Below are 14,889 nucleotides of genomic sequence, written 5' to 3' on the forward strand. Positions count from 1 at the left end.
TGCACCCTAATTACTATAGAAATTATTACATTCAGGTAGAATCCTGCTATTTAAAAATATTAAAATGTGTTGTTGGCTTAGCAGCAACACATAGGGTAATGGGTAGCTAGAGCACAGATATTTCAGACTGAAAGCTGGTGGCCTCCTTGTTAGGCATAACAAAACATTTGGTAAGTGGTGTCCTACAATAACTTCCAAGGTGGACAACACCCCAACTAAGCCCTAAGAAAAATAGAAAGTCAGAATGTGAAAAATTCAACTACTTTTGTATCCCCAAACCAGAAAATTAGATTTTCACCCTAAAGCGCCAGTGTCAAAGATCAAATAAAAGAGAAAAAGTTACTATATCTAAAAATCTTGGGGTGTGGTTAGTCCTACCTGAAGCTGACTGGAAGGGAATAGTCCAGAAACATACTAAGTTTTAAAAGAATTGTAATTTTAAACAAACCACAAACCTGGCCTTCAAGAACCTGTGACTGATCATTGGAATAATCTTTGTGGCCCCAATCCTGCCCCAGCAGGAAGTGAGCTGTGAAAGCTCTACCAAAGAGAGTACAGTCTCCAAAGCCCAGTCACAGAGAAAACAACACAAGGAATAACTTTCCAGAGAACAAAGCCAGGTGCCTTGAGGGAGGACAGGCAAGGGATTTGCTTTGAGACCAGAACCAGGGGCATCCAGAGAGTTAATGAGGTATTATTACTCCACTACATAGCAGGAATTCATCAAAATTCCTGCCTAGAAGGATCTGATAACTGCTATGGACCAATGATTACGATATATTTTTCATTCCTCTTTTTTCCAAATGGGAGTTTATCCTGTTTCTATTCCACTACTGTATACTGGGTACATGGCGAAAAGCCACTTGTACATTTATGGAGAGTTTCAGAGATTTTGGACTTTGAGCTGTCTTCTTTGGGGAAAAGGCTAAGTATGTTCTAAAAATGAGAAAAAGGGTATGAAAGGATAATGGGTAGCCAGAGGATCAGACTGAGGCACAGATTATTAACTGCTCTCCAGTAATTTTCTCCCTCATCCATTTAAGTAATAAAATCTCCTAAATTGCAACTAGGAATATGGCCACCCAGTTGATGACTACAATTCCTAACTTCCCTTACAGCTATGTGTGATTGTATAACTGAATTTGTCCAATGCAATGTGAGCAAAAGTAATTGGAGGGACTTCTAGATCACATTTTTATATGTTTGCCCTCCGTTGTCTTCTTCCCTACTCCCCAGACTACAATATTGGACATACTCTTGTGAGGTAGCTTAATCATGAAGATGATGACACCCTAGGGCAAAGGTGGGCAAACTTTTTTGGGAAAAGGTCAGATAACAATTATTTTCAGCTTAGTGGGCCATATAGTCTCTGTCACAACTACTCAACTCTGTCACTGCAGTGATAAAGCAACCATAGATAATACATAAATAAATGAGTATGGGTGTATTCCAATAAAATTTTCCTTGCAAAAGCAGGTGGCAGGTTGGATTTGTCTTGCAAACTGTAGTTTGCTGATCCTTCTCCTAGTGAATGGCAGAGCAATAAACCTAGGTCTCTGGCACCAGCTCATCTAGAACTAAGATGACAGAGAAATAGAACGTATACCTTGTTTAAGCCACAGTATTTTGAGATCCTCTTACACCAGTTAAATAATGTGTCTTAACATGTGCATGCACACATACACACACACACACACACACACACACACACACACACACATCAGGATAAACTTTCACATATTTAGCTTGTTTGGAATTCAGGAGAAAAAAGATAAAAATATATCTCTGATAAGATGAAGACTGAGATAGAGGAACCAAGATGGCAGCATAGGCAAATACCTGAACTTGCTGTCTCGCACAACAACATCAAAACTACAACTAAAAGAAAAAACGGATAGCATCCAGAACCACGGAAAGGCTGGCTGAGTGGAAGTTCTACAAGAAGGAAAGAGAAAAGCGCATCTAGACTGGTAGGAGGTGCAGAGGTGCGGAAGAGCAAAGGTACGGAGGCATGCGTGCAGAAATGGGCTGGCAACTGGGTACGCTGTGGTCTTTTTCAATCGGGAGGGAAATACAAACTCCCGACTGCTCTGAATTCCAGTACTGGGCGAGACTCTGGGGAACCAGACTCATATGGGGAGAAACTGGACTGTCTGGCATCAGACCGGAACACAAGGGCAGCTTTCTCTCAGAGGTGGTCGCAGTGTGTCCTACACGGGGCCATGGGACACAGAGACCCAGGGACCTATCCGGGGCAGGGCCAACGGGCAACCATTGCAGCTTGCAACGCCCCGTGACTCCCTGAGACCACACCTCACTCAATTTACAACCCCACCCAAGCTGTGCGCAGAGGCATTTGCATATGAATGGCCTGGCCTTTTGCAACCTAACCTAACAAACTGCAGCTGGGTCAAAGAACCCCAGAGCTTCCAAAAGAAGGCCTAAGGCTCATCAGCAGCCTGCATTGCTTCACAGCTGCACCTCATCTGGGCAACTCCAAATCCCAAACTAAGAGGAGGAATCTGCAGATCTCTCTGTAGCTCCTGCTGGGTGGCCTCAGGCAGTGGCTGACTTTGCACCTCCTTCGAGATCCAAGAACCAGTGCACCCAGTGGTCAAAGTGAGACCACACCAGATTACAACTCTTCAGATCCATGAGACACACTCAGGGGGCAGACTCAGTGAGCACCAAAGCCCCACTGAAGCAAGTCCTGCCCCATAAGGGTGTTTCTAGCACAGCAGTTCTCCCATTGTAGACACAACTGGTCCTCACAGCCAATTGGTCTGGAGGTCAATTCCGCCCAGTGATACCAACAGCATTCAAGTCTTAACTACAAGACTGTGCACACAGCCAACACAGGGGTGCACCAAGAGCATCCACCTCCGGTGACTGGGGAGGCTGAGCCACTGGGCCCTATAAGACACCTAGCACACAAAGCCACTCTATCAACACAGGGAAGCAGCCAAAATGTGGAGACAAAGAAACAGGTCACATATGAAAGAAATGGAGGAAAGCAAACTACTGCATATAGAGTTCAAAACCACGGTTATAAGGTTACTCAAGAATCTTCTAGATACCTCTGAGAAATTTAGTGAAACCCTCAAGGATATAAAAAAGGAACAATTAGAAATTAAGCATACACTGATTGAAATAAAGAATAATATACAGGGATCCAATAGCAGACTAGAGAATCCCAAGAATCAAGTCAAAGATTTGAAATACAAAGAAGCAAGAAACACCCAACCAGAAAAGAAAAAAGAAAAAAAGAATCCAAAAATATGAAGATAGTATAAGGAGCCTCTGGGACAACTTCAAGTGTACCAACATCCGAATTATGGGGGTGTCAGAAGAAGAGAGAGAGCAAGATATTGAAAACCTATTTGAAGAAACAATGACAGAAAACTTCCCCTACCTGGTGAAAGAAATAGACTTACAAGTCCAGGAAGCGCACAGAACCCCAAACAAGAGGAATCCAAAGAGGACCACACCAAGACACATCATAATTAAAATGCCAAGGGCAAAAGACAGAGAGAGAATATTAACAGCAGCAAGAGAAAAACAGTTAGTTACCTACAAGGGAGTATCCATATAACTGTCAGCTGATTTCTCAACAGAAACTATGCAGGCCAGATGGGAGTGGCAAGAAATATTCAAAGTGATGAATAGCAAGAACCTAAAACCAAGATTACTCTACCCAGCAAAGCTATCATTCAGAATTGAAGGTCAGATAAAGAGCTTCACAGATAAGAAAAAGCTAATGGAGTTCATCACTGCCAAACCAGTATTATATGAAATGCTGAAGGGTATTCTTTAAGAAGAGGAAGAAGAAGAAAAAGGTAAAGATAAAAATTATGAACAACAAAGTGACAAATACATATCTATCAACAAGTGAATCTAAAAATCTAGTGAATAAAAAAATCTAATGAACAGAATAAACTGGTGAATATAATAGAATCAGGGGCATAGAAAGGGAGTGAACTGACAATTCTTGGGGGGAAGAGGATGTGGGGGGTTCGGGAAGAGACTGGACAAAAATTGAACACCTATGGACAAGGACAGTGTGGGGAGATAAGGGCATGGGAGGGTGGGAACCGGGTGGAGGGGAGCTATGGGGAGAAAAAAGAGGTACAACTGTAATAATCTGAACAATAAAGACTTATTTAAAATAAAAAAAGATGAAGACTGAATTACAGTTCCAGAAATTAGACCCCTAAACTATAACTATTTCCAAGGGACCTGTAAGATGCTGAGAGATTCTTTTCTATACAAAAACATAGAATATATAAACTTTAAAGATACTTAGAGGACCTTTAAAGAAAAAATGAATTTGAATAAATTTGTCTTAGGACTCAACAATAATCAGTCTTAAAAAATGAGCTATCTGCTTATCATGAGCTTGTTAAAAAAATCAAATTATAAGATTAAAAATCCCAAAACATTTCTCTTCTTTATTCCTACTCAAAATAGTACACTGATTTTTTTTTTCAAAAGGGTTAACTAATTTAGAGCTTGAAATTTCATTGGCAGCTTTCCTAGAGGGAGACAGAAGAATTATTTCTACTGGAAAAAAATATTAACTTATCAATTATCCAGAATCCATGCAAGAAATTCTACTATTCTCAGATTGATACTGAATTGAATGAGTATAGTTCTGTGTGAGAAAACACACATTAGACTTTTTCACATTAATACCTGTTCCATATGTTCGAATACTGCTGGAGTAGCAATAGCAGCAGGTGCCTCTTCAATAATCTTCTGATGCCTACGCTGTACAGAGCAATCACGACCAAACAAAGAGATAGCATTGCCATACTGATCTGCTAAGATCTGCACCTCCAGATGACGAGATTGTTTGGCTAGTCTCATCACAAATATAGGAGATCCGGGGACTTCAGCTTGAACCTGTATTAGAAAAGAAAAGAAAACAATTTTTTAGTGGTGAGCATTTTTTTCTATCCTGATAAATTGCTTTAGTTTCAACAGGCAGATGCCTGGAAGTGTCAGGGACCACATTAATCAGTAGGAATACAAAAATGAATAAACTAAAGTTCATGTCCTCATCTTTTCAAGAGACTGCATTCTTAATTATATGATCAACTAGAAGTCCGGTGCACAAATTCGTGCACAGGTGGGATCTGGCGGCCCAGGGGGAGGGAGGATGGGGAGGGAATGCGGGAGGTTGGCCGGCTGGCCCCGCTCCCTATTGGGCTGGGAGGGCCCAATTGGGGGCAGGGCTGGCCAGGAGGAGGGGCCGCAGGCCAGCCCAGCTCCCTGGTCAAACTCCCTGTGGGTTGAAATCCTGCCTGAGGGGACAATTTGCATAATAGCCTTTTATTATATAGGATATTAATTGATAAATATGAAAGCCCAGTGTATTACAAAGGTAAAGAACAAAATATTTTGAAAACACACACACACACACACACACAAATTCCACAAAAGGGCAAAGTACTATCATCAATTCCAAACAGCTAAATGTACAACTTGCTCCAGACTAGATGCTCTCCTGGTTTACATTATAGAATATACAGTATTGTTATAGTCAAAGACCTTTCATTTGCAATTTTGAAGCATATTGTCACTGGATACAGAATTCTGTACTGGCAATTATTTTCTTTCAATATTTTAAAGACATCCCAATATTTTCTGGCTTCTATTGTTTCTACTGAGATGTCAGGTATTAATCTTATTGTTACTCCTTTGAAACTAATCTTTTTTCCCAGTTGCTTTAAGATTTTCTTTTTCATTCTCTCTTTTTATTGGAATGAAGTGGCAGATTTGCTCAGATAAGCTTAAATGTAGTTTTCTCTGTATTTGTCCTACAGGTATCATAGTGTTTTCTGAATCTGTGCTTACTATCTTGTAATACTATCAACAATAAGAAATAAAATAAAATATATTTTTAATTAACATGCTTTTTCTTTTGCTAAGAGCAAAAGGCCTTTTCTTTAGACTCCATAAGGCACTGAAATACCTATGAAATTGGAATTATTATAGAAGGCATGTAAAGAAAAAGACAAGTAATATTCAAATTCTGACATTCAAAAAAAGGTAATGTAGCAAAATAATATCTTTATCACCTTCTTTATTGAGTATATCAAATCATGGGATCCCCAGTTCATAGACTTTTTCTCTTTAGCCCATGATAAGAAAGCAATAAATTTGCTACTGAATGACTTTTTTTAAAAAAAATAAAGGAGGGCAAATAAAAGGTGGCCAGGGATAAATAAGAAAAAGTGGGGAGCTAGCAGAGTGGAAAGGCCAGAATGTGTCCCAATTTGCCTTTTCCTGACACCTTTTTCTGGGTATCGAAGGAGAAAAAAAGTGAGTCAATTATGTGAGGGTAACTCTGAGGACAGGGAAAAAGAGACTCCTATCTCCCAATTCTCTAGGATTCTGAAAAGAGAACATATCTGGCTTTCACAACCAACCTGTAGTTTTGCCACATCAAATTAGCTAATCGGATGGGTAGTCAGAAAGAGACCCTAGGTTAGCTTTTCTGAGCCATTCTCAGTTCTCACAGAACATGAGCCTGCCATAAGATTCCTGTGCCCTGGTACGGTGGCCATGCAGCACAGGCTAGGATGTATTCTGCTGGGCCAGCAGGGTAGAAACTCAGGAACCCACAGTCACTTTGAATTAAAGTAAAGTCAATGAGAGAGTCTGGGCCTGACCAAGCCAAGAGCATCCCAATCAGGAGTTAACCACACCATATACGTTGTAACACCAGAAGAAGAGGAACACAAAAATATAGAAAGGCATGCACTCTTCCTTTTCACAGAAAGTTCTATGAGCCACCATACAGGGAAGAGCTATCTGAAAAAACTGATGACTTTTATATAATAGAAAATAATTCTATTTTTTGGACTTACAAATTCTAGCATGAGTTAAATCACATATCACTGATATACATGTTAATTCAAACAAAAACAACTTGTACTCTACCTGTCTGAAGAGGTTAGGGAAGTCATCTGCATTATTGACCTTTCTGATTCCCTTTCCTCCTCCTCCTTCTGAGGCCTTGATCATTACAGGATACCCAACTTCCTCTGCTGCCTTTCAGAAGCAAGAGAAAAATGGTTTAAGAATGGTATTAGTAGGGAAAAAGAAATTGGCATATTCTCCCTTTAAGAATACTATTATTTGATAGGCCTATATGTAGTAAAATAGAAAGATCTTGAAGATATACTATTAAGTAAAAGAAGTAATAGGACAATATTTATAATTCTCTTGGTTGAACCAAGAGAAATTGCCTTTATGTTTAAGTATGACTGCATATGCATTCATATGCCCACATATTTTTTAATCCTCACCTGAGGATTTTATTAAATTTTAGAGAAAGAGGAAGGGAGAGAGAGAAACATCAATGTGAGAGAGGAATTTCAATAAGCTAAGGAAAAAAGTAAACTGGGGGAAAAGTTAACCAAAAGTTCAAAATAAACAAGTCATTCCTTTATCAAGACATTCCAATCTTTTAAGTTTAGTATAGCAATATCTAAACAATGTGTCACCAGAAAAAACACACCATTTCAAATTTTAATCTGTGTCACTAGATTAAGCATGAAAATCTTACTATCATAGTCTCATCTTTTCTAAAATTCACTTAACTTTATTCACTTCTATTCTTATAAACAGTTAGCATGATGAACTCAATCACTGAGTTATAAAGTTATAAGTGATTAAAGAGACAACCACAAATACAGAAAAGAGATAAAAGGTAGGATAGCCCACATAATGTCAGTATGTAAGAAGGTAGACCTTTAAAAAATATATGCTCTAGGCACAGGTCATCCATTTAAAATATGCTAGAAGAATCTTAATGCCATAAGGAAAACGCTTATATACAATATTAAGTAAGGAAAAAACAAGCATATTAAAGTATATACAGCAAGACTTAATTTTATAATTATCAATATTATGAAAATTTATTAATAAAGATTATCATTATGAATCTATAAATAAAAAATGGCTGGAAGAAAATAGGGGTGGTTTTATCATCTTTTATCTGGCTTTTCAAATTTTCTACCAGATAATTTTGTATTTATAATTATCAACAACAACAAAAATTTTTTAATTGATAAGCAAAATAGCTAAGCTTCCACTCTTACAAATTACAGCAAATAGAATACAGCATTTGCAATTCAATTATAAATATTTATTCTTATTAAGGACATTACAGGATGTTTAATTGTAAATGTAAACAATACAGTAAAATTAGCTGAGCATTCAGTGTTCCTCTTGAGTTTATAACATGTAAGTCAGACATAGTAGTGTGTTATTCTAAAACAGCTTCTTTCTTCATCTACCTAGAGGCATACCTGACATTCCCAACTAGTTAAAAAGTGAAAGAGGAACAAACTGGAGAAAACTATAGAGGAAAGAAAGATTATGTTGAAGAAAGAATGTCCTTTTGCTTGAATTCATGTTTCTACATGGATGGACAATAATCATAGGGTAACACTTTCAGCCTCTCTTGGTTCACTCCCTCACTCCTCCCCAAGGGAAAAAGAGTAAATTATGTGATTGGTAGGTTTGGAAAGAGGAACTGAGCACGAATAGCTCAGCCTCTTTCCCCTTTGGGATTAGCCCACTGCTCAGGACATATGCTCTTTGTCAGCTCTGAGTCATACAACAAGCTGAATGGTAAAAGCTATGTTGTTGTAGAGGGAAGTCTGTGGTATCACAAGTAACTAGTGAGTGAGCCTGTTTAACTGACATTCAAGTTACAAATCTGATTGTTGCTACATACTTAAGCCACTTTCACCAACATCTCTCTATTCCTATTAAAGCTGACATGTTGATCTCTATCTGCCTGGCTTCTTGGTTCTGAACTCAAGCAGGGACAAAGTGTATTTGTTGCCCCTCCTCGCCCACATATACACTAAATGATTTGACAACCTAAGAAATGTTCTAAGTGAGAGGATTGCTTCAAAACTAATTTAAATTGTTTTTGTTACATGTAGGTCACTTCTTCACTGTATAAACTATACCCCCTGATCTTACAACCCTAATGCCATCATGAGTCTGTATCATGAACCAGGCTCCAGATCACTACATTCCTGATATAATTGGTCAGTTGAAATACATCACTTCCTAGAGTTAATAACCTACCTTTAGCCCATCATCCACATCCTTCACATAGCCTTTTTCATAGAGTTCTTGGGGAACATTTAAGATACGTTTTGAAAAATCATTTTCTTGCCAGTCCACATGAAGACCTACAATAGATAACAGTGACTTAAATGCAGCTATAAGAGCTTCTGTTCTTGTCAATTTTCTGTTATACCTTCTTTAAAACGATCTCACATTGGGGATAGATGGCAGATAGAAGGATGCCATAAAACCCTGATCAGTCCTTGGGTTAACAGTATTTACCTACAGCAGGACCTGACAACTTGGGTTTCCAGTGTAAGCAGGACCTTACACTGGAAAAATCCAGGAGAGCTAACAGGAAGCAACATATAAAAATACAAGGACATACAAGGAAAAAGAAAGAAAAAAAAGCATGTCAGGCTTCTCACAGCAATGCAGCAGGCAAAATACCTTCGATTTGTGTGTTCAGGCCTGCTCCAGGGCCAGAGGTCTGGGAAATAATTCAATCTTTATGAGCCCTTGGAAATGGAAATGGCAGTTTTATTGGCCTCAGCAGAGTCATGATTCCATGCTCCCTGAATGTCCCTGTACTCAGCCACAAGGGGAATGCTATAGCTTCTCCATTCAAACAAGAACAAATTCAACAACCTTTTATTTTAAACTGTTTGACCCAGCAGGTCTGGAGAGGATATTGCAATCCCCCTGGAAAGCTAGAGTAACAAGAGTTCAAATCTGTTCAGCCTCAAGACAATGGTCACTCCCATTTGGAAAAGATTTTAGTGTATGTCTGCCCCCTGTGCTTGAGTACTAAAAAAAGGGAAGTTCATATTATTATCAGCTATTATAATTCACATGGCACTCTTTGAGGAATGTGTCAAGAATAAATCATTTTTAGCCCTAGCCGGTTTGGCTCAGTGGATAGAGCATCAGCCTATGGACTGAAGGGTCCCATGTTCAATTGCGGTCTTGGGAACATGCCAGGGTTGCGGGCTCAATCCCCAGTAGGGGGTGTGCAGGAGGCAGCCAATCAATGATTCTCTCCCATCACTAATGTTTCTATCTCTCCCTCTCCCTTCCTCTCTGAAATCAATACAAATATATTATTTTTAAAAAAGAATAAATCATTTTGAGAAAAATTTTATCCTTCTACATGCCTGGAAGAAATGACTATTGATTTCATTTTCTATATCAAAGGCAACTGAGGAGTTAAATGGTATTAAACAGGAAAAGCAAATCATCAATACATTGTGGGATGACATTAAAAAAAAACTATTGGCAGGCAAATATTTGAGAGGTGGGTTTGAGTGTTCTTAGTGATCCAGGTCACTTCCCAGGCCAGTTCAAATGCCTAAAGGCCTAATTCTGCCTACAAAGTCCATCTCTGAGAAATGTTCTAGCCTACCCAGAGATGATCTGAATCCACAGAACCATGAGTTTTCCCAGAGTTTCTCCAAATTAAATCCCAAGATCACTCAAATACTAGTTTATCATCTAGTATACCTGGTACAAAATTTAAATTCCTAAAACATGATAAAATCACAGGTATATTAATTAAGCCTGGAGATACAAGATACCATTATCAACCTGGATTCTATTTATCAAGTATCCCAACATTTCAAATAAACTTAAGCCCCAAGCCACATTCCCAAATATCTACTGAACTTTTCCGCACTTCAAGACACAAACAAGAAAGTTTCTTACCACTGCCACTCCAGGGAAGAGTTGGGATACCTGCAGTTTGTGCCACTATGGAAGATGCAATCTTATCCCCCAAAGCCCACATGGCCTGGCTTGGAGGACCTAAAAAATAAAACAAGAAGCTTGACTATAACATTTTGACCTAATTTCTATCATATATATTTGTCTTCTATATAATTACTTTTGTATTTTTCTTGTCTCCCCTACATATTATGGAGATCATAAACTTGATTAAAGGGGATTACTATGTCTTAACTCATCTTTGTACCCTTTATAGATCTTAATGTAGTAAGCTTTTAATACACAATGAGAGCTCAATATATATGCTAAAATAAATTCCTGACCAATCTAACTCTCATTTTATTATCCTTTATGATTCACCTTTACCAGATTAATAAAATATTTTTTTAACCAATATCCTACATTAAGTTTTGGTGTTCAAGTCTGAAATATATATATTATCCCTTCCTTGGTCTTAGGAGAACCAAAAAGGAAGATTTAACTTTAATAGGGTTTACAAAGCACAGTCATCATTGTGGAATGTCTCTGAGACAGAGAAATACTTTGAGCCATATAACCTCTATTTCTCTTTCTGCCATATGAGAGCAGAAAAGACAGAAGACAGAACTCTCAGGAATCTATACATATAAAACCCTAATATGCAAATAGATGGAATGGCAGAATAACTGAACCGGTCGCTATGAGGTGTGCTGACCATCAGGGGGCACATGCAGAACATAGCGGGCATTGGCCGCGGCAGGATGGCGGAGCAGGTGAGCGGGGTCACCAGACCAAGATGGGGCACCGGTTACTGTCATCGGGGCGAGCCTCTGTTGGTTACTGAAAATTCTTTGCTCCTGCACGCCGTGGTCCCACCTGGTGCTCGCACCCACTGCCAGTGCCAGAGCCCACCGCTCACACCTGCTGCCAGCGCCCGGTACTGGCCCCAATCGCCCCTTGGGGCTTCTCCACCTCCCCCTGCTCCTGAGGGGCAATCAGGGCTAGCAGCCACCTCTCGCACCCGCTGCTGAGGGACCGCAGCAGGAGGTGCTAGGCGGGGGCAAGGAGGATGGGCCAAGACCCGCCCCTGTGCCCACCGTAGCCTTGCGGCCCACAGTTCCTTTCAAGGTGCACTGGGCCCCTAGTATAATCTACTAGTATATACTTAAATGTGAAGGGGCTGATTCATATTTAAGGGTACACTGCTAGGGTATCCTAAGTATTCAATTATCTTTGCTATATAAAAATATGTTTTCCATATCTTTTCCTAGGTTAATGGCAACATTTTTAAAACCAGGGTTTTGGAAATCAGAGCCTCCTCCACATCTCATGGAAAAGAACCTAGGGACAGAAAACAAAACAAGATGCAGAGACATAAGCAGGGTATAAGAAGCGAGGAAGGGAAAACAAAATAATAAAGAGGTTACTCAGAGTTGCTGACTGATGAAAAATAAGAGAATGTTAAACAGAAGAAAAGCAGAATATAGAGTAGAATATGGACAAAATTGACAGAGAGGAACAGAAAGACAGAAACAGTATGTCAGAAAGACTTACCCATGAATGCGATGCCATTTTTCAAAAGAAGTTCTGGGAGCTTGGGATTCTCAGAAGCATGACCCCAGCCAGCCCACACTGCCTACAAGGGAACACAATATGGTTCATTCTTAAAATTCATATTTAAAAGAAAAAAACAAACATGTAACTGTATTATTCTCTACTAAGACTGGGCCCTACTCCATGAGGTACAATAGCTCCACAGCAGCCTAATACTTAATTCCGCTTCTATGCTTAATTCTTGGCAAACTTCTTACAGAACAATAAGCATCCATTGTGGCAAAACCTCTAAAGAAGTCAAATCTAAGTTGAAATTGATATTAAGATCCAGCTAGTCTTGTTGCTCTTTAGGAAATTCAAATCATAGCCTTTCAACTAGACTCTATAGAGCCTTTTCTAGACTCTATAGAAATATTGGTTTTCCTTCACAGATTCAATTACTTTGGCCATACAACTCAACCTTTATATCTAGTGGTTATAATGCTCTACATATCATGAGCTTTTTTTCTTTTTGGGCTTTAAAACACTTACCCTAAATTTCCTCATACAAGTGATAGGGAAGGAATGAGCTACTTCTACACCACCATATTCTGGGCTAAGAATACTCCAGTGGGAATACACCATCATATTCTGGGCTAAGAATATTCCATTGGAAATGGTTTGAAGGTGAAATGGATAGAATAATTAATCACTGGGGGGGGGGGGGGAGAACCCTTACAAACCTCCTATTTGTAGTATGTTTACTTTATTTTGACTAAATGCATCTTTCCACCTTTCCTTTCCTTGTTGGTTATATTTCACATGAAGGCATTTATAAATTTTCAACAAAGATGCTTTCTATAAAATTAAAAGTTCTTTTTTGGACATCCCCTTGTGCCTAAATGTAAAATCACTAAATCTGTTGTTGTTTTCTGTAACCACTTACAGATTTTGTGTTTATTAAAACAGTGAAGCATCATAAGCCATAATATGCAATAGTTTTCTCTGGCAAGTGTAAATATTAGTTCATATATGAACTATAGTGCTGAATCTGAATAACATCTTTAAAGTATAAACATTTTTCCCTTTTTTTAACTTAAAAAAATTTCAAATACAACTGACATACAATATTGTATTAGTTTCAGATGATTACATATTTATATAACTTCTGAAGTGAGCACCTTGTAAATCTCGTACCTACTTGACACCATACATAGTTATTACAATATTATTGACTGTTGATTATATTCCCTATGCTGTACTTTACATCCCCATGGCTGTTTTTATAATTGGCAATTTGTCTGTCTTAATCCCTTCTCCTTTTTCACCGATGTGCCAACCCCCATCCCATCTGGCAATCATCAAAATGTTCTCTGTATTTGTGAGTTTGTTTCAGTTTTATTTGGTATTTATCTTTCTCTGTCTTACTTATTTACTTAGCATAATGCCCTCTTATTCTATCCATGTTGTCATAAATTGCAAGATTTCATTCTTTTTTTATGGCTGAGTAATATTCCATTGTATACATGCACCACTTATTTACCCATTTATCTATCGATGGACAATTAGGTTGCTTCCATATCTTGACTATTGTAAATAATGCTGCAACGTATAAATTTGGCTTTAAAGGATACATTGGCATCTCTTACTTGAACTGGGATCCTTTTAGCAATATCAAGAATTAATTCAACATTTGCATAGTTGTTGTTGTTTGGTCCCCCTGGCACTGGTACATAGTGATCTGCCATCTTAATGTACTCTGAAAATGTAAGCAAATTAATAGAGAACACATGCTTTAGTTTCTGAAATAATACACAGAGCAAGACTATGTAAAGGACCATCATAAGTAACCATAGGACAAACTGCATTAATGGGGTAATTTCCAGGACCATTTATTTGAAGGCTCTGACTTTATTAAGTCACTAATATGCACTAATCTCATATTTAGGAAGCTCTTACACTAAAACAGCAGTTATCAAACATTTCACTATGTGACCTTTCTAAAGGGACTTCATGACCCCTATATCAAAAATAATGTGTCTGTGACTTAGAGGCCCATGTATAATTATTCCATTATGGGAAAAAGTTCTAGTCCTAACACCCTTTATCTTTACTTTGTACTATATTCTGAGAAAGCCCTTTTCTTGATGTAGAGCTAGGACAGAATGGGGACAGAAGGAAGAGTCTGGAGGGTTTGTAGACTGGCTAAATAGGAAAGGATATATACAGGAGTCTTCTAGGTGTTTAAAAAGGGTTTATCTGGAATGTTAGCAATAATAGATATTTAAAGTACACTTTAAAAAGATACCTTCTTTACCTCACATTACTTTTTTTGCTCAGTATTCCCATTTAAACTTGTCACCTGATGTCTCACTCTTCCTATTCTGGCAACAACTGTAGCAGAGAAGCTACAATGTGTAGGATTGCACTAATAAGCACTTTACATATATATTTCATTTAAGTCAACAAATGATACGTAATATAACACCCAGTTTATAGAAAATTATGATCTGGAGTATTTAAATAACTTGCTCAAGGTCCATTTCCAACATATATATTAACTTT

General features: G+C 38.4%; 1 protein-coding gene across 9 annotated transcripts in view; it reads right to left on the reverse strand.

The window, feature by feature from the left end:
* ACACA (acetyl-CoA carboxylase alpha) overlaps positions 1-14,889 on the reverse strand; it is a 247,263-nt gene that overhangs the window by 156,162 nt on the left and 76,212 nt on the right. For all 9 annotated transcript variants that reach the window (XM_079797353.1, XM_079797348.1, XM_079797349.1 and 6 more), the window contains 6 exons: positions 13,974-14,083; positions 12,346-12,427; positions 10,795-10,893; positions 9,112-9,218; positions 6,946-7,056; positions 4,693-4,902 (listed from right to left, as the gene is read on the reverse strand). In XM_079797353.1, coding sequence (XP_079653479.1) covers positions 4,693-4,902; positions 6,946-7,056; positions 9,112-9,218; positions 10,795-10,893; positions 12,346-12,427; positions 13,974-14,083 — 719 coding nt within the window. The remainder of the gene's footprint in view (positions 1-4,692; positions 4,903-6,945; positions 7,057-9,111; positions 9,219-10,794; positions 10,894-12,345; positions 12,428-13,973; positions 14,084-14,889) is intronic.

This window comes from Cnephaeus nilssonii (genome assembly GCF_951640355.1).
Source record: "Cnephaeus nilssonii genome assembly, chromosome: 19".
NCBI classification, from domain to species: Eukaryota; Metazoa; Chordata; class Mammalia; order Chiroptera; family Vespertilionidae; genus Cnephaeus; species Cnephaeus nilssonii.